Genomic DNA, 25,348 nt, shown 5'->3' with positions numbered 1-25,348 from the left:
TTATGCTTTTAGAAATAACTTTACTTCGATTTCTCCTAATGTTTACCCTACTGGTAAATTTCTCTTGTAGCAGCTCAGATATCTAGGTAGGAGAAGGCAATCTCCAGGGAAAACAAGTAATTTACAACTTCGTTATTTAACAAACAAACACAGTATCCTCCCCAAATATATCTGAGGGCATGCTAGGATTACCACTTCAGGAACAATTGCCGATGAAACAAACATAGAAATAACAGCACTATTAACACGTTTAAGAGCTTGCATAACTTCGAAGCATAAATCATATTACTGGAAAGCCAATGTCTAAGATCATTGTTTCCCAGAAAAGTAGTGTGAAGATCATAGTTCTGATAAACTTCAATAAGCTTCAATACACAGTCCATGTTACTTGCTTTAGTTTGTTTGGTCCAACTAATTGCTCCAAGACTACTCGTGAATGATCTACAAAAGAAAACAATACCAATATGTTAATTCACAGTAATCAAAGGTATTTAATGTCTCCTCATGTATAAACTGAGCATGACGATAACTATCTCATAGGGTTACTTAAAGGATGAAATGAGATACACACACACATATATATATATATAAAGAATAGCATAAACTAAAAATACATTGTTAATGGGAATCATTACTATTATTAGCTGCAGGGCACATATCATAGTAATATTTTAAAAAATCAATCGTTTATTGTTTCGCCTGTAATTTCATCTTAATTTCAGCAACCAGAAAGTAATAGAGTTAAGCTTTCTCAGGTCCTGGCAGGAAGCAGATGACACACTAAAGTAAGGTGTTTAAACAGAGTTTAACAAAGTTACTATTTACAAAGAATGATTAAAGAAACAGGATTAAAGAAATACCCTGGGAAGCTGCAACACACCCAAAAAGGTTAGGGGAGAGTAAATTACCAGAACAGAACAACCTGACCTGTAGTTGGACATTTTTCTTCTTTTTTTTTCTTTTTCGGCTGCCCCTCGGAATATGGAGTTTCGGGGCCAGGAATCAGATCTGAGCTGCAGTTGTGACCTAAACCACAGCTGCGGCAATGCCAGATGCATAATCCACTGTGCTGGGCTTGGGATTGAACCTGTGTCCCAGCACTCCCAAGATGCCACTGATCCTGCTGTACCATGGTGGGAACTCCAAGTTGGACATTTTTTCCATGTCCTAGAATACTTTCCTAAAACACGATTTTTTTTCTTTTTAGAGCCACACCTGTGGCAGGGTTTCCAGGAAGTTCCCAGGCTAGGGGTTGAATTGGAGCTGTAGCTGCAGGCCTATAACACAACCATAGCAACACCAGATCTGAGCTGTGTCTGCGACCTAAACCACAGCCTGTGGCAATGCTGGATCCTTAATCCACTGAGCCAGGCCAGGGATCGAATCCACATCCTCATGCATGCTAGTTGGGTTTGTTACTGCTGAGGCACAATGGGAACTCCTAAAACACAATTTTTAATAGATAAGTATTACATGAATTTATTGTAATTTTATTTTTTATTAAAGTATTATTGATTTACAATGTTGTATGAATTTCTGCTGAATAGCAAAGTGATTCAGATACACTATTTAAAAAAAAAATTCTTTTTGAGAGTTCCCCTTGTGGTTCAGCAGGTTACAAACCTGACTTGGTATCCATGAGGATGCCGTTTCGATCCCTGGCCTTGCTCAGTGGGTTAAGGATCTGGAGTTGCCATGGCTGTGCTGTAGGCTGGAAGCTATGGCTCTGATTCAGCCCAAACCTGGAAACTTCCATATGCTGCAGGTGCGGACCTAAAAAGACATCAAATAAATAAACAGGGAGTTCCCATCGTGGCGCAGTGGTTAACGAATCCGACTAGGAACCATGAGGTTGCGGGTTCGGTCCCTGCCCTTGCTCAGTGGGTTAACGATCCGGCGTTGCCGTGAGCTGTGGTGTAGGTTGCAGACACGGCTCGGATCCCGAGTTGCTGTGGCTCTGGCGTAGGCTGGCAGCTGCAGCTCCGATTTGACCCCTAGCCTGGGAACCTCCATATGCTGCGGGAGCAGCCCAAGAAATGGAAAAAAAAAAAAAAAGATTGGCAGTACTCCTAAACTGATCTATAGATTCAACACAATCCCTAGTAAAAGCCCAACTAACTTCTTTAAAGAAATTGACAAAATGGGAGTTGTCTCGTGGCTCAGTGGGTTAAGGATTGTTACTGCAGTAGTGGAGCAGGTTCGACCCCTGGTCTAGTAACTTCTGTATGTAGTGAGTGCAGCCAAAGAAGAAAAAAAAGAAATTGACAAAATGATCCTAATACTTACGTGGGAATTCAAGGGACCCAGAAGAACCAATATAGTTTTGAAAAAGAACAAAATGAGAAACTTCATACCTCCTGATTTCAGTTTAGCTGGTGTCTCTAGGAATATTTTGACATTTTTTACTAGTTATGATGATATTATTAAATATTGCATATAAATATTTATTTCCTGACTCTATTTTTGTCACTGTTCTATAGGAATTTATTATTGCACATAAACAGGAAGACACTTTTCCCTCCAGTCATGAGCATTTTAAATTTTTATGTAATTTAAAATGTCTGATGCTAGATGGCAGTATTACATCACTCAAAAATCTCAAGCCAGCTTTTTTTCTCATGAAGATACGGTGAACTTTGGGCATTGAGTTTCAACTAAAGAAATATTCGATTTGAATATATGAAGAAATATTCAATGAGTTTGTTATGCTGTAGAAGAAACTGGAGTCTCTCTCGCTTTTTTTTTTTTTCTTCCCGTGGCACATGGAAGTTCCCCCGCTATGGGTCAAATGAGAGCTACAGCGGCCGGTCTACGCCACAGCAATGCCAGATCCGAGCCTCATCTGTGACGTATACCACAGTTTACGACAACGCTGGATCCTTAACCCACTGAGCGAGTCCAGGGATCGAACCTGCATCCTCCTGGATCCTAGTCAGGTTGGTTAACTGCTGAGCCACAAAGGGAACTCTCTGTGGAGTCTCTAAATCAGGATCGCTTGCCAGAATACTTTGTAGAACATGTACAGGAGGAAAGGAATTTTCCCTTTACCCTTCTAAGTTCTTGGCTAAGATCCACTGTAACCAAAGACAGATTAACAAGAGAAAAACAGAAGTTTATCAATAAGCATACCCTCTGTATACAAAGGAGACACCAGGAAAAATCAGTAAACTCCTTGAGATGGCCCCAGCCACCACCTTAAGTATATTCTTCAGCTAAAGACAAAAGAAAGATCAACATCTTGAGACTGGTTATGGGAGTTACCCTTGGTAAACAATGGTAGTGAAACCAAGCAAACCCCTACTGGGCCCTCCTGGGGAGAAGTCCCTTCATGTCTTCTATTTCTTGTTTGTGGAAAAAGCTTTCTTCTCCTAGGCCCAACTTCTAAAGACCAGACCAAACAGTTAATGATTAGAGAAGTAGAAAATGCAGAAACAGAGGAAAGCAGTCGAGCAAGAAAAGGAATAAAAGCTTGAAAAACAGAGTCACAGGACTCCTCGTTCCTCCCAAAGGGGTATAGATAACAAGGCTTATCTTTGAGTCTTTCTGCAGAAACTAAGACTCCCTATTCGGGGGAAGATGGTGATTACTTGCATGTAGATCCCAGACTGGTTGGAACCCGAAGAGTGATAATTAAAATTCCCAAAACAGCACCCTGTTACTTCACCACCAACCAATCAGAAATGTCCACGAGTGTGATCAGCACGATGTGACCCTTGTCCCAAATGCCTTTAAAAACCCCTGCCAGGGAGCCATCCCGTCTTCAAGCATGAGCTGTCCATTCTCCTCACTTGGTGCCCTGCACCTCCCTTTACCACAACCCGATGTCAGCAGATTGGCTTTGCTGACTGAAATCAGTTTGGTAACAGTAAGATTTGCTACAAAGTTGGTGCCTTGTCCACTGAAAAGACTCTGATTTGGTCATCCTTCTCTTTTTGGTACAGAGAGGGAGACACTTTACGATACATGTCACAAACGAAAAACTTTCCTCACAAAAGGGTAACTTCTACTCTGTTTTCACAGCTTCTTCAGCTCTGCTGTTTCTCAAAAATAATTAGCTTAAAATAGTCCTTATGCCAAAAAGGGCATGTCTCGGGGTGGCTTATTCTGTCACTCGTCAAAACACAGACTCTCAGGACTGAAAAAACTCCAAAGGTCATTTATACCAATCACACTGCTGATGCTTGATGCCACTTCCCTATTTCCTTACCTTTCCTACTAAGAGTCAAGCCATTTGACATCAAAGGTTTAGGAACTTGCTCTAATGGGGAAAGAGGTTGAGATTTTGGATTAGGTGACTTAGGTTTTTTACTTCTAGTTCTGAAACCAACCAGGGACCCATGGGCTCTTGGGTACACAAGCCTTTCCGTGTCCCCCATTTCTTGTTTTAGGGAATAAACTTCAGCCCCCATGACCTTCCAAAGGGTAGGTTCAAACTGTTGCTAATCAGGGAAGGGAGGGGATGCCGAGACCGGGAAGGAACACTCCAGAGACAATAGTGCTGCCTTGGGGCAGGGTCCCAGTCTCTCCTCAAGGAATATAGATAACAATAGCTTTGAATTCTTCAGCAGAACTAAACCTCCCAACAAATGGAAGGTGTTAACAAAGCATACTTTATTCCGGAAAGAAGACCATTGAACACCAGCTTTGAAAACAATGCAAGTTTGTCTCTACCCTGATACTTATCTGAAGGCCTATTTTTCACTCCCCAAACTATAAAACCACCTCCCAATCTCTCCCAAGGGGGGCAGAGTCTTTGAGGCATTAGCCTGCTGAGACCCTCCTTTGCCTGGCAAAGTAATGAAGCTATTTTTTTCTCCTTCGCCCAAACCTCTGTCTCTGTGGCACTGGTGAGCAGAGGCCGAGTTCTCGCAACAGTTCTACTGTTAACTGTTTTTGAGATCTGGGGCAAGCCACCTAAATTCAATTTTATCTCTGTTCCATTATCTTTAAAACAAGAGAGTTGTGTAGATGACTTGTATGGAATCTTATCATTTCTCTAAAAATCCATGACTCATATAGATGGAGACCCCTTTCGGAAAGAGATTCATGTTGGGATATTTTGGACCCCCCAAGAAACAAAAACTTTGGGAAATATAAATTAAAAAACCAAAATTTTTTTTTTGGTCTTTTTGTCTTTTGGGGGCCGCACCCGTGGCATAGGGAGGTTCCCAGGCTAGGGTCAAATTGGAGCTGCAGCTGCCAGCCTGAGCCACAGCCATAGCCACACAAGGATCCAAGCTGAGTCTGCGACCACAGCTCACGGCAACACTGGATCCTTAACCCACTGAGCGAGCCCAGGGATCAAACCCGAAACCTCATGGTTCCTACTGAGATTTGTTTCCACTGCGCCGTAACAGAAACCCCACAAACTAATTTTTTTCAAATAATCAAGGAAAATGTAATTTAGACATTTTTATAGAATACACAGTGGAAAAAATGGGAGGCAGGGCACATTTTTGCAAACGATGATCAAGGTTCCAATGCTTCATTACAGTGTCTGGCATAAAGAAGTTCTATCATGCTGGAATAGCAATGGATAAATAAATAACAATGAGAAAATGGAATAATATAGAATTTAGGAAATTAAATATATGAAAAAAAAGTAGTTGTCCTTAAAGCAAGGAATCAGCTTTAATGACAGGGTAACTCTGAAACAAACCACTTGGCTCTTTGTGGTAAATCTTGATATATTATACAGGAATCTAAGTAAAGAACTTGCTTGTACACAACACTGTAAATCAACTATACTTTTTTATTTTATTTTACTTTATTTTATTTTTGTCTTTTGAGGGCCACACTTGAAAGGATGAAAATGCAACCTGACCCTCCCAGAACCCAGGAAGTTAATAAGAAGCTCTAAATGCCAGACCCTGTTCCCTATAAGTAAAAGATCATACTTTTTGCTGTTTTAGGGCTTGCTTTCTGTTCTGTACAAAACTATGTGGAAAGGGAAAAACAGGCCCCTGAGAATGTGCCTCTATGCATAAAACTTACTAACTGCTTGTTTGGCTTCTGTAAAGCTGCTTGCATAAGATAAAAAGAGGAGAAGTTAATCGCCTAACCGACCCCAGTAAGATCGGGTGCGCCACAAATTGTTGAAAATCCTGATAAATATATCTTGGTGACAATATGTCTCCCCCACCCAAAGGGAGGTACAAACAGGTAACTCCAGAACAAGTTTGAACTAATTGGTCCACAAAGCGCGGGCTCTCAACATTTTGAATTGACTGGTTTGTGATATTTTAAAATGATTAGTTTGTAAAAGCGCGGGCTTTGTTGTGAACCCCATAAAAGCGGTCCTGACTCCACACTCAGGGCCGCAGTCCTCTACCCCGGCGTGGCGTATGACTGTGGGCCCCAGCGCGCTTGGAATAAAAATCCTCTTGCTGTTTGCATCAAGACCGCTTCTCGTGAGTGATTTGGGGTGTCGCCTCTTCCAAGAGGGGGATTTTCTTTCTACTGGCCTTTCACACTCATGGCATACGGAAGTTCCCAGGCTAGGGGTCGAGTTGGAGCTGTATACCACAGCCACAGCAACAGCAAATCCAAGCAGCACCTTCGACCTATGCCGCAGCTCACAGCAACACTGGATTCTTAACCTGTTGAGTGAGGCCAGGGATAGAACCTGTGTCCTCATGGTTACTAATCAGATTGGTTTCCACTGAGCCATGATGAGAACTCCCAACTATACTTTAATTACAAAAAAAATGTTAAAAAAAAAGAACTTGCTTGTAAAATAATCAAGCTGAAACAAATCCTCAGATATCACTAAAATTGGAGTCAATTCAATCAAAAGTGGCAGATTTCCTGTCGGGTTTTCCTGCTTTTCAATGTAAACATAAAGACTCTAGTGCTAATTGCTTTGTTGCCCTTCTAAAATCTAGAACTCCATGCTTGTGAATACTGTGAAACATGTTTAGATAATGATTAGAAACTGAAATGCATGTCCATTGTAGATTAATAAACCTGTCCATTGAAATTACTGAGTTGAAATGACTTAAAATCAATGCAGACATAATTGAATTTAAAATAATTTGTTAAAAAATTCTCTTTTTATCTCCATAATGTCTATGATTTTCAGTATTTTATTTAATTAATTTATTTTCATTTTTGGCTGCCCCTCAGCACATGGAATTTCTTGGTTGAGGATCAGATCCCAGCCACAATTGCAACACCAGATCCTTTATCCCACTGGGCCTGGCCAGGGATGGAACTTGTGTCCTGCTGCTGCAGAGACGTGCTGATCCTGCTATGCCACAGTGGGAACTCCTACAATGTTTTAAGTAGCAGCTTAATGTTTTATCTTTTCTGAAGAAACAAAATCAGAGTGCTTCTAATAGTTTGGTTTTTTTTTTCTTTTTTAGGGCTGCACCTGCAGCATATGGAGGTTGCAAGGCTAGGGATCAAATCAGAGCTATAGCTGCTGGCCTACGCCACAGCCATAGAAACGTAGGATCAGAGCCGAGTCTGCAACCTACATTGCAGCTCATGGCAACCTTGGATCCTTAACCCACTGAGCCAGGCCAGGGATTGAAGCTGCGTCCTCATGGACAGTAGTCAGATTAGTTTCCCCTGAGCCGCTATGGGAACTCCTTTTTTTGTCTTTTTAGGGCCACACTTGTGGCATATGTAGGTTCCCAGGCTAGGGGTCAAATCAGAGCTGTAGCCGCTGGCTAGTCATATTCATTTCTGCTGAGCCACGAAGGGAACTCCTCTCTTCAGTCTTTAGATGAAGGTGTTATTTTTGGTGAGGGTTTCAGCCATTTTGGTGAGTGACTCAGTTCTCCTAGATCTCCCTCATGTATTAATACATGTTATTAAACTTTGTCTGATTTTCTCCTGTTAATGTGCCTCATGTCAATTAAATTCTTAGACCAGCCAGGAGAACCTAGAAGGGTAAAGGAAAATTTCTAACTCCCTGGTACTTGGATTAAAAAAGTTGTTTCTTACCTATAGTATTTCTCAGGGCCACTGAGAAATTTATATTCATTATAGTGATATGTTGTATGTTCCAAAATTTTGGAGATATAAACATATTTTTTTTTTGTGCTATGCCCTTGTTCTCTAGAACACCACACCAGCATGTAACTGTAGTTAGTGAGATCAAGGGACTGTGGGGCAGATAAGTGAAAAACATATGACCACAAGGTGGCAGTAGCACACAACAAGTTTTACCTGGGCAGTGCTTTTCTTTGATAGGTTTGAGAAGGAGAGTCCCTCAAAACGGAACTTCAAAGGGCAAAACCTTCCAAAGGGGGAATGAGAGAGAGAGAGAGAGTGTGTGTATGTGTGTGTGTGTGTGTGTGTGTGTGCGCGCGCGCGCGCACACGCGTGTGTGTAAGGGAGTAAGGTAAGGGAACTCCTAGAAGATTGAGGAGAGGAGTTATGTGTCATGCTGTTGGTAAATTCAGTACTTTGAGTCATGTGGATTTGCAAAGATTTGGTGGGATTAAGCTTTCTTTTTTCTTTTTTTCTGTCTTTTCCAGGGCCGCACCTGCGGCATATGGAGGTTCCCAGGCTAGAGGTCCAATCAGAGCTGTAGCCACTGGACTACACCAGAGCCACTGGATATGAGCCATGTCTGCAACCACAGCTCGTGGCAACACCAGATCCTTAACCTACTGACCGAGGCCAGGTATCGAACCTGCAACCCCATGGTTCCTAGTCGGATTCGTTAACCACTGAACCACGACAGGAACTCCTAAGCTTTTAGTGTCTATAATCGTAACAGGCAGGCATTTCCCTTGAATTCACCAACTGATAACATGTTTTTGTTACTAGTGAGCTCAGTAATTAAATAATTTATCTCAAAAGTCTTCTTCCTTAAAAATCAGATTATTCACTGCAACATATTTTCCAGACTTGAAAACTGGTATTTGTTAGTCATTTCTATATTAATAGAAGCACCTATAAGAATTTTAATATTGGTCTTGCTATACTCAAATTTTAAGTTTATGGTCTCTCTTCTAAGGATTTCTTTATAGGGTCTTTGATAATTGCTTTAAGCAGCTTGTCTAAGTTTTTCTGGTTGACTGCGTACAGTCTGTCGACTTCTATTAAAAGTAGAGATACAACATTGTAAATCAATTGTGCTTCAGTTAAAAAATAAATTTTTAAAAAATAAAGGGAAAATGACAATTTAACTATTTCCAAATTGTAACCAGGAAGATAAAGTGAAATTAGCAAAGGTTGAGTTATCCTGAGACAAATATAACAGAACATTAAAATGGAACTACTTCTGCTAAGGTTCCAGGACTAGAAGTACCAGCTACTTTCTCATTCCAAAATGAGATACCAGACCACCTATACATGACTTGCAAATGCTTGGCTGAAAACTGATTTTGGAATCCATGCTGCCTCATGCATTCAAAGATACTAAAGTGATGGAGTTCCCCTTGTGGCTCAGTGGAAACAAATCTGACTAGTATCCATGAGGAGGATGCAGGTTCGATCCCTGGCTTCACGCAGTGGGTTAAGGATCCAGCGTTGCCACAATCTGCAGTGTAGGTGCAGATGTGGCTCAGGTGTGGCATTGCTGTGGCTGTGGTGTACACTGGCAGCTGCAGCTCCGATGTGACCATTAGCCTGGGAACTTCCACATGTGCAAGTGCAGCCCTAAAAAAAACCCAAAAAACAAAAACAAAACAAAAAAAGAACTGCAGATAGGAGATATATGCAATGATGACGGGAGTAGTAGAGAGTGGCCTCTGAAGGAGGTCGAAAGTGCCCTATTTTGGGAGAGTACAGATTGGGATCAGCTCATCCACAGAGCCCAGGGTGTGAATACTCCACCTCAGTAGAAGCAGTCAGGTAAGACTTTTCATCCTCTCCCCTCCCCTCCTTGCTCACCGCAGTCCTACCCTGCACTGACCTTGGGGGGGTCAGAAACCATGGGGTGCAAGCTGGGAAAGGAAGAGGGGAAGCATGAGGTGGTAAAACAGAGAAACTAACAACGACCCCTTATCCACAGTAGCCTCTCCACCTAAGGCAAACTTGAGCTGATTGGAGGAGCAAAAAGCTTTAATTTGAATTTGTTTGGAATATTACATGGGCCCAAGACATTTTAATTACTGAAATGAGAGGGAGTTTTGGTGATATGAAATGACAAGACTTTTAACTATTTGAGAATGATAAGAAAAGTCAATAGCAAATGTCTGAGATTTTCATCTGGCTTTGGGGGAAAATAGCCCCTTTAGAGCAGATTTATAATTAAAATAGTGCGAGGAAAATGGAGTCACTTTTTTGAGTACCACTTTCTTGTTCAATGTATTGATTACATGTACACATAGCTCAGTGGGTAGACTGACACTTTTTTTTTTTGGTCTTTTTAAGGCCGCACTGGTGGCATATGGAGGCTCCCAGGCTAGGGTGAAATCGGAGCTGCAGCTGCCAGCCTGTGCCACAGCCACAGCAACACAGGATTGGAGCCGAGTCTGCGACTACGCTCACAGCAACAATGGATCCTTAAATCACTGAGCAAGGTCAGGGATCGAACCCGAATCCTCATGGATACTAGCTGGGCTCATTAACTGCTGAGCCACTACGGGAACTCCCTGGATTCACACACTTTTAATGGGTATTCTGAAAAGATCGATTAGCAAAGGTTGCTGTTACTACATTTCACATATTGTGGTTTCCTCCACCTTACAATAATAGCCTACTTATTAGAATATAATTTTCTGCCTTGTTTGATGACCAGAGAGCCTCTGGCTGCCTTCTCACAACCCCCAGAATAGTGTGCACATGTACCAATTCGCTGTACTCAGTCCCATGAACTTCTCTGGTTCTAAATTATTGGTTTTGAATTATGATGATCAATTTTTAATGGGTAAAATCATTCATATGATACAAAACTTCAAGATGCACAAAAGGGTATATCATGAAGGTGTTTTCCTACTTTTGTCTCTCCATACCCTTCCCTAGAGGTACCCACTGTTAACAGTTTCTGATGTCTCTTTGGGCTTTAGCGCTCTGAGAAATGTCTGCTTAAAATAAGATTTAGTCTTCATTATAGATGTCACTGATAACCAAATATAATCCTTTACAGGCTTGGTCTAGATTGGCAGTCCAAATATCAGAAAAACAGAAGGGGTCAAAAGGCTTCTAGCATAGTAACTACTAGACTGTAATTAAGAAAACGAGCTGGAAGAGCTGGGCATAAGTACTGATTTACAAAAAGATTCAGGTTATACTGTGGTATGGGACCCATTGCAGGGATCAAGTGAAAGAGGTATCATGGCTCTTACATAAGCCCCAAGGGCTGTCACTGCTTTGTTCTTCAGTGAACTACCACTGTAGCCTTGGAGTCCAAATTATTCTGAATCTCAATGGCTATGGCTTGATGAGACTACAGTTAACAGGTCAGTTAGCCTATCTGACAGATGTAATATTAGAAATCTGACTACATAAAGCATCACGTTTACTATCATGACCACTACCACTACCATCGTCCTCATCACAGTTGTCATTTATTTGAGCACCTGCCATCACCACCGTCATCATCATCATCCCGACTAACATGTATTTGGGCTAGGCACCAGACACAGTATTGTCAGGTAATCACAGTGACCAAATTTATGAGTAGGTACTGTCATTAGACCCACTTCAGGTGAGAAACTGCATAATGGAATGGGTAAGTAATTTACACAAGGTCACACAGTTATTAAAAGATGAAACCGGGACTTGAACCCATGCAGCCTATCATACGAACCTGTTATCAGGGGGCATCCATGGAAGAGTAATATACATATCTGAGGACAGCAAGTAAGGACAGCTTCTACAGCCTCATCAGTCAGATTCACACAGTGTCCCATATGAATCTCCTATTTAAAAACAAAGACAGCATAATCAAAAGAAAAAAATAGGACAATAGTAACAGTATGAAAAAGCTTGGGAAATACCGTACGCTGATAACAAACAATCCAAATAGCTACTTGTAAGAAAAACTCTATAGAAAGGACCAATGCAAGTCTGTACTAATTTGGAAGGTATAGCAGCTTTAAAAGGTAAATGCCCAACCATTTAACAAAGCAACCTGGCAACATCTATTACAGCTGACAATAAGTATCCCCCAGAACCCAGCAGTTCCAAACGCAGATATTCACTATATAGAGAGAAACGCTTGTATGTTTATGTAAGAGAACAACTTTTTTTTTGTCTTTTGTCTTTTTTTTAGGGCTGCACCTGCGGTATATGGAGGTTCCCAGGCTAGGCGTCGAATTGGAGCTATAGCCACTGGCCCTACACCACAGCCATAGCACCATGGGATCTGAGCCTTGATTGGGACCTACATCGCAGCTCACAGCAACGCTGGATCCTTAACCTACTGAGTGAGGCCAGGGATTGAACCCATGTCCTCATAGATACTAGTCAGGTTCATTAACCACTGAGCCAGGACGGGAACTCTGTAAGGGAACAATTTCTAAATATGCCCACTGCAATATTATTTGTAATAGTAAAAGAGTGGAGACTGGGTAAATAAATGGTGGTTCATTAATATGGTGTAACAGATAAAACCGTTGCAATGAAAAATATCTACTTGTATTAATAGACATAAATCTTAAACGCGATGTTAGTTCAGACACTTTAGAAAACAATATGGTAGACATTACAAAGCTAAACATGTACTTAGCATGTGACTCAGCAATTCCATTCTAGGTATTTACCACCACCATTCCTGTCAAAAAATGCAAACATATGTCTACCTAGAGACGTGTATGCAAATGTCCACAGCAGTATTTGTAATAGTCCAAACTTGGAACAACTTGAATGTCCATCAAATGGTGAATGTATGAACAAATTGGGTCATTTCTGTACTATGTAATACTACTCAGCAAAAAAAGAAATGAAAATATTAACAAATGCAACAACATGGGTGAATCTCAAAAATATTATGCCAAGTGAAAGAAGTCAAAGAAAAGACTAAAAAGCCAAACCACAGACAATATACTGCATGATTCCATTCATATAAAATTCTAGAAAAGGCAAAACTGTACTGAGAAAAAGGAGTTGCTTGGGGGGAGGGCCACAGCAGGCAAATGACTACCAAGAGATGGGAGAAAGCTTTTCAGGGTGATGGAAATGTTCTATATTTAATTGTGGTAATGGTTATAAGGCTAGATAACATTGCCAAAATTCATGAAACTGTACACTTAAAACAGGTGAATTTTATTGTATGTAAATTATTATTTTTCCTTTTTTTTTTTTTTTTTTAGGGCTGCACCTGCAGCATATGGAAGTTTTCAGGCTAGGGGTCGAATCAGACCTGCAGCTGCTGGCCTATACCACAGCCACAGCAATGCTGGATCTGAGCTGTGTCTGCGATCTACGCTACAGTTCATGGCAATGCCGGATCCTTAACCTACTGAGGCCAAGGACTGAACCTGAATCCTCATGGATACTAGTTGGGTTCTTAACCCACTGAGCCATGACAAGAACTCCCTATTGTATGTAAATTATACCTAATAAATCCTGAAAATTTTTAAAAACATAATTTTGAATTAAAAAGCAAACTGTAAAACAAGAATATATTATGAAACTATTATATATGATTTACAAACATATAAAACAATACTGTATCTTGTTTACGAAAATATATATGCATACACACATATACATAGAGAAAGTTTCCAAACATGGATGGAAAAGTATACAGGCATCTTTAGAATAGCGGATGAGTGGGTAAACAAAATGTGATTACAACAGGCAAATTCATAAAGACAGAAAATAGAACAGAGTTTGCCAGAGGCTGGAAGAGAGGATAATGGGGAATTACTGTTTAAAGTGTAGAGGTGTTCCTGTCATGGCTCAGTTCCCATCATGGCTAGTCTTCCCAACTAGCATCCGTGAGGATGCAGGTTCAATCCCTGGCCTCGGTCAGTGGGTTAGGATCTGGCATTGCCGTGAGCTGTGGTGTAGGTTGTAGATGCGGCTCAGATCCTGCATTGTTGTGGCTGTGGCATAGGCCAGCGGCTGCAGCTCCAATTTAACCCCTAGCCTGGGAACCTCCATGTGCCGCTGGTGCGGCCCTAAAAGACAAAAAAAAAAAAAAACCCAAAACATAACAGATAAAGAGTTTCAATTTGGGATGATGAATCTTAGGTAGGGAATCAGACATGACTTGCTAGGCACCACCAAAACTCTAATCAGACTTTCAACCTAGAAGGCTGATTCCCAAGGAATAAGCTGCCTTGGAGACCAGTTAAAAGTCATCCGTTATGGGCTGTTCTGTTACAACTTCCCTCTACCCCCTACCCAAAACCATTACCCATATTCCTAAGGAGCAACCTGAGGAGACTGCCCCCCTCAACCCTTGACTATTGACTCAGCACAAGAACTACCCTTTTCCTATATAACTAAGTGGCAGGGAGTTTGAGCCCTCTCTCAGTTCTCCAGGCCAATCTGTTGGTCAGTAAAACTCGCTTGCAGTCTCAGGACTCTGGCCTCCTGCCTCTTTGATTTTTCGCTCTAACAATGAAAAATTTCTGGAGATAGAAAATGGTAATGGCTGCCCAATGATGTGAATGTACTTAATTCCACTGAATTTGTACACTAAAAATAGTTGAAATAGTAAACTTTACATATATTTGACCATAGCAAAAATTTTTTTAAACCAATTCTGGAAGATTCATCTAATGTTTGTATTACATGTCAGTCTTTAGGAGAGGTCCATAGACTTTTTTTTTGTCTCTTTTTTTTTTAGGGTCCCATTCGTGGCATATGGAAGTTCCCAGGCTAGGAGCCAAATCAGAACTGTAGCTGCCGGCCTACGCCACAGCCAGAGAAACTCGGGATCCAAGCTGCATCTGCAACCTACACCACAGCTCATGGCAATGCAGGTTCCTTAACCCACTGAGCAAGGCCAGGGATCAACCTGCGTCCTCCTGGATATCAGTTGGGTTCGTTACCACTGAGCCACGATGGGAACTCTGGTCCTTAGAATTTTAATCAAATTTATTTTCAAATTATAAAGTATTTAGCAATACTGATCATTTAATTTCCCGGAGTTGGGGGTTCCTGTTGTGGGTCAGCAGAAATGAATCTGACTAGTATCCATGAGGATATAGGGTTGATCCCTGGCCTAGCTCAGTGGGTTAAGGATCTAGCCTTGCCATGAGCTGTAGTGTAGGTCACAGACACGGCTTGGATCTGGCATTGCTGTGGTGTAGACCAGTGGCTACTGCTCCAATTCGACCCCTAGCTTGGGTGGATTCGGCCCTTAAAAGACATAATAATAATAATAATAATAATAATAATAATAATAATAATATTCCCAGAGTTGAACAAATTAAAAGCACCAGATTAAAACAGGGTATCTAATAAATGGAAGGCATATATTACCCAAAAGAGAAGAATCAGTTAAAAAAAATGAAGATGTTTGTATTTCAATTTCAGTCAGAAATTGTAGTCACCAAGATGCTATAAGCCAAAAGTTAAAACATATTCATTATAGTTTAAGGAAGGAATTAAGTTCTAACAAATTTTAGAAAGATTTCCATTAAAATGTTTTGGCACTTATGGAAATTGGCTTTGGAAAAATGAAAAATTCAATCAGTGATATGACAATGACCAGGTCTGCTTAGGTTGGTGTTTCTAATTTTATGTCTTTTTCTTTTTTTTCTCCTTTCTTAGGGCCGCTTCCCATGGCATATGGAGGTTCCCAGCCTAGGGGTCTAATTGGAGCTGTAGCCACCGGCCTACGCCAGAGCCACAGCACTGAAGGATCCGAGCCTTGTCTGAGACCCACACCACAGCTCACGGCAACGCCAGATCCTTAACCCACTGAGCAAGGGCAGGGATCGAAACCGCAACCTCATGGTTCCTAGTCAGATTCGTTAACTACTGCACCACAACGGGAACTCTGGTGTTTCTAACTTTATAGCACTGAAGTAAATATTTCCTACCACTGCATAACAACTAATTTCCTGATGGTCTTATTAGGAAGTGATAAACTAGGTTAACTGTTTGAGAGCTTTGTTAAAAATAATGGTGATTATAGGAGAATGTTGTTGTAGGAATTAAATAATGAATATAAGGTAGGAGTATGGAAGGTAGAATATATTAAGTGTAAGTATTTAAAACAGTAAAAATTATGGCAGAGTTTATTGTCCCTACAGTTAGGATACATTTGGAATTTGGAACTTTGTTATTTTAAAAAAGGTAATTTCTTAAAAGATTTGTTAAAAATATATATGCTATTTTACATATATACACACACATACAAGCAGGATGCAGCTATATAAATATCACAAAAAACTCTTTTGGTAATAAAGCAAGTAGAAATATTTTGGCAAAAAATGGCACCACCAATCTATTACAACAGTGATTACTAACATTTATAATTCATTTGTAGCCTGCTTACTTCCAAAAAGGATTTGATGTGACTTACTGTTGAAAAGCACAGTTATGGGAGTTCCCTTCGTGGCTCAGTGGTTAACAAATCTGACTAGGAACCATGAGGTTGCGGTTTCCATCCCTGCCCTTGCTCAGTGGGTTAAGGATCTGGCGTTGCCGTGAGCTATGGTGTGGGTCTCAGACAAGGCTCGGATCCTTCAGTGCTGTGGCTCTGGCGTAGGCCAGCGGCTACAGCTCCGATTCGACCCCTAGCCTGGGAAACTCCATATGCCGAGGGAGGGGCCCAAGAAATGGCAAAAAGACAAAAAAAAAAAAAAAAAGAAAGAAAAGAAAAGAAAAGCACAGTTATATTAATTAAGAGTAAAAGCAAAGTAAAACACTACTAACTGGGAAAGGAAGAAACCAAAATCTTGGGACAAAAGGCTTCTTTTTAAAAATTTAAAAAATTTATTTACATTATTTATTTGTTTTTTTTACTTTTTATTTTTTTGTTTTTTGTCTTTTTTTGGGCTGCACCCTCAGCATATGGAGGTTCCCAGGCGAGGGGTCCAATGGGAGCTATAGCCGCTGGCCTACGCCAGAGCCACAGCAACACCAGATCCAAGCCGCATGTACAACCTACACCACAGCTCACAGCAAGGCCAGGGATCGAACCTAGTTGGATCCATTAACCACTGAGCCACGACGGCAACTCCAACATTTATTTTTATTTACATATTCTGGCCAAGCCCTTGGCATGTGGACGTTTCCAGGATAGGAATAGAAACTGTACCACGGCAGTGGCAACTCCAGATCCTTAAGCCACTGCACCACCAGGAAATTCCCACAAAAGGCTTCTTAATATGTATATTAGAAACAGGTTATAGGTGCCATACGAGTCACTTAATACAAAAGCTGAACACTCATTTAAGATCTTTTTTATTTTTTAAATTTTTTTGTCTTTTAGGAACGCACCTAGGGCATATGGAGGTTCCCAGGCTAGGGGTCCAATTGGAGCTGTAGACGCCAGCCTACGCCAGAGCCACAGCAACTCAGGACCAGAGCCACAACCCACCCTACGGCTCACGGCAACACCAGATCCTTAACCCACTGAGTGAGGCCAGGGATGGAACTCACATCCTCATGGATCCTAGTCGGGTTCATTAACTGCTGAGCCATGACAGGAATTCCTCATTTAAGATCTTTCAAAATGGCTGCACAATGTGTTTTTTGGGGAGGAAAAACTTTTTCTCTATCCTCTTATGTTTGTCTTCAGAAGCATTCTAATTAAACTGACAAAAAGATTAGTAAGAGAAAAAACTGAGTTTATTCACAAGCTCGCAAAGAAAGAGGCTCAAAGAAATGGCTCGAATTTAAAAACAAGGTTTAGCGTTTATATACCATCCTAATTAGGGAAGGGGAGGGGGAGAAAGGAAATTTAGAGAAAAACAAATGACTTTTAGGGCAGACAAAATGGACCTTAAGGAGAGTAGATGGGAGCTATGATAAACTTATGACAATGTTTGTTTAATGAAATTTGTCATCTGAATTCTCCAGTGGTTGGTGTGATCTCCTCACATAGGGGAAATCTTCCTTTTATTTTTGGCAGTATCCCGCTGCATGTGGAGGTTTCTGTGACAACACAGGATCCTTAATCCACTGTGCCACAAGGGAACTCTGGGGAAATCTTCCTTAATGATTGAGGAAGCTGAGGAAGATTTGAAGCAGCTGAATTCTTTTAGAAAGGTCTGCTTCTAGGCAGATGGGGATAATGGAAGGGGGAATCAGACAAAGCCTTTTTTGTATGTGTCTACTGATTCTCAAACATCTTCAGCTCAAAATAATTTTTATCCCACAGAGGCATATTCTGGATACCTTTATGGATTCAGAAGAATAAGATGGTGAGAGAATAAATATGTCAAGAAAAATATATTGGGAAAAATGAATGGAGATATATATATATATATATATAACTGATTCACTCTGCTGTATACCTGATACCAATACAACACTGTAAGTCTGCTATGCTCCAATAATATTTTTTAAAAAAAAGAGAAAAATACACTGACAAGAGAATAAGTAGTCCTGGCAAAAATACCAGGTATGAAAATTCTTTTTTTTTTTTTTAGGGATGCATCTAAAAAAAGGTTTAGTTTTTTTAGGGTTTTTTTTTTTTTTTTGTCTTTTTGCCATTTCTTGGACCACTCCTGCGGCATATGGAGTTTCCCAGGCCAGGGGTCTAATCGGAGCTGCAGCCACCGGCCTACGCCAGAGCCACAGCAATGCCTGTGGGTGTGGCCCTAAAAAGACCAAAAAAAAAAAAAAAAAGAATTTCTGGGGATAACGTGAACATTTAGTCATCATCTTTACAGATATTTTTAAATTACCTCTAATTTCTTGGCACAAGGTCCCCTAACAAGTGCAACCACGCCGCTGTCAGATACCTAAGCAAAGGCAAAAAGGAACATAGCATGTGAATAGAGATGATATAAGTACATTTTTCTAAAAAGTATTAATTATTTAGATATAATTTTATTGCCTCCCATTTAACAAACATGTGTTTTAGCCACACAGTTTCCACCTTTACTTAAAATAATTAAGGGGGATGTGCCAAATTATACTGCAATTATTTAATACTACCAAAGAATGAAGTTAATTTCAGCAACAACAAAAGGAATTAATTACATTTTGATGAGTCATGGGTCAAATACATATAATCCAACATTTCAAGTCTATATTGCATTTACCTGAGTGGCTGAAAAATCAACACACTGCAAAAGTGGGCAGTTTTCTCCTAATGCCTGCAAGGACACATCAGTAATCCCTAAGCAGCCTCCTAAATCAATGATCTTTAGCAGACGGCAATTGAAGGCAAGAGCAAGAACTCCTTCATCAGTGAGATTGCAGCATCTTTTCAAAGAAGCTTCATGCAGATATGAACAAGATGAAGCCACAGCTTTTATTCCTGAGGGAAAACATAACTCTGTGTCAATGAACTATATATGCTTATATATGAGAAATGTGACGGCTTTTCATTTCAGCAATCACCAGTATTGATACATCCAACTGTATGTTAACCTTTTTCAAAGTAGGCCATCTGTGGGGATATACTTATTTTCCAGTGATGTTGTTGTTATTTAAAACTCTTTTGGGTCACAATGCTGTAAAGCATAAACTGACACAACACTGTAAATCAACTATACTCTTAATAACAAAATTTTAAAAAACCTCTTCTGTCATGTTTCAGGAATTCTCTACGCAATCTGTAGTATATTCTTCAGAATATCTGTGATTAATGGCAAGCCTTTCTTTTTTTTCTTCTTCTTCTTTTTAAGGCTGTGTCACATGGAAGTTCCTGGGCTAGGGGTCAAATCCGAGCCGCATCTGCAACCTATGCTGCAGCTTGTGGCAACGCAGGATCCTCTTTTTTTTTTTTTTTTTTTTTTGCTATTTCTTTGGGCCACTCCCACGGCATATGGAGGTTCCCAGGCCAGGGGTCGATTCGGAGCTGCAGCCACCGGCCTACGCCAGAGCCACAGCAACGCGAGATCCGAGCCGCGTCTGCAACCTACACCACAGCTCTCGGCAACGCCGGATCATTAACCCACAGAGCAGAGGCAGGGACCGAACCGGCAACCTCATTGTTCCTAGTTGGATTCGTTAACCACTGAGCCATGACGGGAACTCCTCAACGCAGGATCCTTAACCCACTAAGCAAGGCCAGGGATGGAACCTGCATACTCCATGGATACTAGTTGGATTATTAACCCTGTGAGCAGCCACAACAGGAAATCCTTAGAACTGATTCTAAGCAAGAATTCTAATTTGGATTCTTTAGCTTTGTTTGAATATTCTTATTGATAAATATAGTTTCCTTTTCTTTGACATCTTCATACTCTCTTTAACATATTTTCCCTTTCTCTGCTCCAAAATTATGCCATAAATCAACTAAACTATACTTCAATAGAACTTTAAAAAATTGAAAAAAAAATCCACAAAATTTTGCCACATGGTAACTAGTTCTTTACCAATTCATTAAGTGTTAATAAATATACCTTTTGAAGTGATGGAAATTCTGTTTTCTTTTGAGGAATTTAAATTTAACTTCTTCAGTTTTCTGCAGTTACATAGGTGCAGGAGAGCAGTATCTGAAATATCACAGCTTCGGAGATCTAGAGTTTGGACTTCAGGATGTAAAATCTATAATGAATACATGATTTTGAAAAATTAATTTTTGGTATTAATGTAAAGGTTTATTCCATATTCAGTGTTTTGGTGGTCATAACAGACAAATGGCAGGTGAAAAATACAGCAATGAATACAGAAATATGTCTGTGTGGAGACAGATACATAGAGCAGGAAAAAAACCAAGCCTACTTCCACCTGAGGTACAGCTTCTAGAGCCCCCAAAGTTCTCACCAGGACAGAGCACTGTTGAAACATCTGGTTCAGGGGAAGGACTCTCTAGACCCAGAAGCAGAACCAAGGTAGTAGGGGGTGCTTATCCTCTCCCAGTAGCTCCTCACTGTTATTAGAGATTCAAGCTATGGGCCTCTTTGCTCAGCAGGGATGATCTTTCATCACTTATATACCAAATGCTTATCTAGAACATTTACCTCCTTCATTCTTATTTTTGGAGCTAGTACAAACCTAGTATTACTGACCATTTACTTGAGGACAACAAATAGAAGATGAATTTCAAATCATTTTGAGCACTCATTCTGGGGGTATTTTTCTTATTTATTTATTTATTTATCTTGTCTTTTTACCTTTTCTAGGGCCGCTCCCACAGCATATGGAGGTTCCCAGGCTAGGGGTCTAATTGGAGCTGTAGCCACTGGCCTACACCAGAACCACAGCAACATGGAATCCGAGCGGCGTCTGCGACCTACACCATAGCTCACGGCCACACCAGATCCTTAACCCACTGAGCGAGGCCAGAGATCGAACCCGCAACCTCATGGTTCCTAGTCGGATTCATTAACCACTGCGCCACGACGGGAACGCCTCTTCTTTTTTATTTTTTCCAAAATAGAAATGGCTTTACTTTTCTGACCATGAAGGTAATGTACTATTATTAAAACATTCAGACAACATATAAAAATTATAAGGATGATACAAATTACTATTTCTACTTATTGAGCACTTACCAGGAAGTGTTTATACATTATGTCATGTAGTATTCTCTCTTCCCCTCTCTCACACACACTCCTGAGACACCAGACATTACAATTTTATAAATGAGGGAATTGAGGCACCCAGGGCTTAAGTAGCAACACAAAGTACACAGGTAAAAAAGGAGCAGAGCTAGGACTGGAAATCAGGTCTAATTCCAAAAGCCATGCTTTTAACTACTACAGCTAAAATTACCCAAAATTCCAACACCCAGAGACAAGCATAACATTAGTTTTGATGTTTTTTGAATTTTTAAAAAAAACCACTTGAAGGGGATCAGATCACATATATTTATAAATGAGCACTTCTTATAAAAATAATTTTTTCCATACAATTTCATTTTATGCATGCACCCTTATTAAATGCATCCTACACTGGCAAACACTTAGGTTGAACATTCAGACTGATTTTAAGAGGTAGTATAGTGTATAAGAATATGTACTCTGGGAGTTCCCATCATGGCTCAGCAGAAATGAATCTAACTTAGCATGAGGACACAGGTTTGATCCATGGCCTTGATCAGGGGGTTAAGGATCTGGTGGTGACATGAGCTGTGGTGTAGGTCTCAGATGCACCTCAGATCTGGCATGGCTGTGGCTGTGGTATAGGCCGGCAGCTGCAGCTCTGATTCAACTCCTAGCTCTGTGAACTTCCAAATGCCTCCAGTGTGGCCCTAAAATGCCTTAAGAAAAAGGAAAAAAAAAAAAAAAGAACATGTATTCTGGACGCAGACTGCCTGAGATAGTGATTGCGATCAAGATCTGCTTTCTTGGTTTCCTTTTTCTTTCTTTTCTTCTTTTCCTCCCTCCTTCCTTTCTTCTTCTTTTTTTTTTTTGGCCGGCCAGCAGCATGTGGAAGTTCCTGGGCTGGGGACAGAAACTGCATCCCTGTAACCTGAGCCACAGCAGTGACAACACCGGATCCTCAAACTGTTGAGCCACAAGAGAACTGCTTTTTGTGCTTCACTTTCCTCATTAAAATAATATTTGTGCAATATAAAACTGTTAATTATTTTTTATAAATAATGTTATGATGAGCATTCTTGTGTGCTTTAAAAATTATTTTCTTGAGATGAATACCAGAAGTAAATAGTAATTATGTGAGGTATATGGAAGTTACTGGGCTAGGGGTCAAATCAGAGCTGCAGCTGCCGGCCTACACCACAGCCACAGCAACACTGGATCCTTAACCCACTGAGTGAGGCCAGGGATCGAACCTGCATCCTCATGGATACTAGTCAGGTTCAATACCCCTGAGCCATGACAGGAACTCCTGATCAACATTTTTTTTAAAAAGTGAAATAAAACATACTAGAATAAAATAGAAATATCCAAGTGTACTGCTACAGCACTGTTACACATAGGTGTGGTTTGTCCTAGAGTCACCATGTAACATATATATTTCTTTCCATAGAGTTCTTTTTATGCCATTTGTTTATTCACCCTGCATTTTCATTTCTTTCCAGCTTTATTGCAGTATGCTTAATCAAAAAGTTTAACTTCTTGAAAACATGGAGACCATGGATGCTGGTACCATGAAGACAAGGGAAATAACTGACAGAGTGGCGGGAATATTTTTTTTCAGAAACAATCACACCCAGACATTTTGGTTATTGGAGGAAAAAGGAACCCCAATGCTTTATTACATTTAAAATTTTTTATTAATCCTACAATAAAACATTGTTTCAAAAATCTGAAACCATATTTAAACCGTAAAATATAATATGCCTGCTTTACAGTTATATGCATTCTTACCTCACTTATATTTGAATCTGTTATCTGCCCTTGCACGCTCATTATTTTAATCAGTCTATCTTTTATGTTGGGTGGCAAAGGCTTAATGTCTGTGATAAATCTGGAAATATTCTTCATGAAGCACCAAAGGCATCTGAAATACAAATATAATATAGTAAATTACACTGTACAGGTACTGATTCCTAATATTTGTTTAACGCTATTTGTTAGCACTCAGTTCTTTCATAAACAGGTATACATTATTAATATTTTTTTTGGCCATGGCTGTGGCATGTGGAAGTGCCTGGGGCAGGCACTGAACCTGAGCCACAGCAGTGACAATGCTGAATCCTCAACTGATAGGCCACCAGGAAACTCCCAGGGTATCCATTTTATATGAATATTTACAAGTTAAGTTTTGGTAAGATTCAAAAGCCTAGTCTATCTAACTCTACCCGGTATTCTGTGATAATCTATGTGGGAAAAGAATCTGAAAAAGAATGGATGTGTATATGTATAACTGAATCACTTTGTTTTATAGCAGAAATGATCACAACATTGTAAATCAACTATATTTCAATAAAACTTAAAACAATAAAAAAAACATGCCCAGTCTGTGCTCACTTATGAACAGGCTGTTTTTCCTCTACAGTTTTTTTCCTCTCAGTGTACCTTATTTACTAAAATGACAAAAAAAAAAAAAAAAAGGATTTTTTCCTGAGTCAGTCTCTCTAATACCTAAGACACAATTAGCACCAAGATTTCAGTCATGTATTGCTAAGTAAATATTAAACTAGGGCCTACTTTTTTTTTTGCCTTTTTTTAGGGCCACACTCAGCATATGGAGGTTCCTAGGCTAGGGGTTGAATCAGAGCTGTAGCCGCAGGCCTATGCCACAGCCGCAGCCACATCAGATGCAAGCTGCGTCTGCAACCTACACCACATTTCATGGTACCGCAGGATCCTTAACCCACTGAGCGAGGCCAGGGATCAAACCTGCAACCTTGTGGTTCCTATTCAGATTCATTTCTGCTATGCCATGACAGGAACTCCTAAACTAGGGCCAACTATTTGACACATTTTGTTAATCCAACAACTTGCTTTCACTATTTTCTCTTAAATTATACAGGTTTTAAAATCACTCAAGAAAGAACTGTAACCACAAAGATTCCCCCAAACAGTACAAATCTCAGAGGTAACAAACTTACTGCCAGGATTGTATATGCAACAACCAAGACCTGTATGACCAGTGTATCTCATGTGTGGCCTGAAATTCCGACCATCTGAGAAACCCATACTTTAAACAAATAAATACAAATCTGTTTCATTTCTGCCTACACACTCACCCACATATATACAACTTAACATTCATAAATAAATATCACACACTTGAATTTTTTTAGTGCAACCTTAATTTCTTCTTTTCTTCTTTCGGCTGCTTCTGCTTTTCCCTCTGCTATCCTTCCCTCTTCTGTTAGTTTGGTTCCTCGTGCTATCCTAGTGTATATTCTTTATTATTTTTTCTCTGTGCTCATACACACATTTAGTCACACCTGTATTTATGAACTCATATATACATTTCAAGGATTAGGGTTGGAGGTGGGGAGAGATCACTGTGTCCAAGCATGGCATCACTGTATACCCTCTTTCATTCAATATCTTAGGAAACTCTTCAAAGCATCAGTATAGTTGTAATTTTCCTTTAATGGCCATACAATATTTCACAGTCTGGACTTTTTTTTTTTTTTTGTCTTTTTAGGGCCACACCCATGGCATATGGAAGTGCTCTGGCTCTTGGTTGAATCAGCTGTAGCTGCTGGCCTAGGCCACAGCCACTTGGAATCCCGAGCTGTTTCTTCAACCTACACCACAGCTCATTGCAACACCAGATCCTCAGCCCACTGAGCGGGGCCAGGGATTGAACCTATGTCCTCATGGATACTAGTCAGGTTCGTTATCACTGAGCCACAATGGGAACTCCAGGATGACTTATTTAGTCATCCCCTATTGATGAGCATTCTACCGTTTCTAGGATATGTTAAAGCATAATGTCAGATTGTTTTCTTCACATTTTCATCATCAGTGTTGGAGGGTTCCTTTTCATCTAC

The 25,348-nt window shown here is 40.2% G+C and overlaps 1 protein-coding gene across 3 annotated transcripts in view; it reads right to left on the bottom strand.

The window, feature by feature from the left end:
* AMN1 (antagonist of mitotic exit network 1 homolog) overlaps positions 1-25,348 on the bottom strand; it is a 45,845-nt gene continuing 20,497 nt past the window's right edge. For all 3 annotated transcript variants that reach the window (XM_047787269.1, XM_047787267.1, XM_047787268.1), the window contains exons 2-7: positions 23,262-23,394; positions 20,388-20,532; positions 19,080-19,297; positions 18,720-18,776; positions 11,711-11,822; positions 1-441 (exon numbers count right to left, since the gene is read on the bottom strand). In XM_047787269.1, the coding sequence (XP_047643225.1) occupies positions 368-441; positions 11,711-11,822; positions 18,720-18,776; positions 19,080-19,297; positions 20,388-20,532; positions 23,262-23,378 (723 nt within the window). In that variant the 5' untranslated portion in view covers positions 23,379-23,394 and the 3' untranslated portion in view covers positions 1-367. The remainder of the gene's footprint in view (positions 442-11,710; positions 11,823-18,719; positions 18,777-19,079; positions 19,298-20,387; positions 20,533-23,261; positions 23,395-25,348) is intronic.

Source organism: Phacochoerus africanus, chromosome 7 (assembly GCF_016906955.1).
Source record: "Phacochoerus africanus isolate WHEZ1 chromosome 7, ROS_Pafr_v1, whole genome shotgun sequence".
Taxonomy (NCBI): Eukaryota; Metazoa; Chordata; class Mammalia; order Artiodactyla; family Suidae; genus Phacochoerus; species Phacochoerus africanus.
This window is presented reverse-complemented; position numbering and strand designations above follow the sequence as displayed.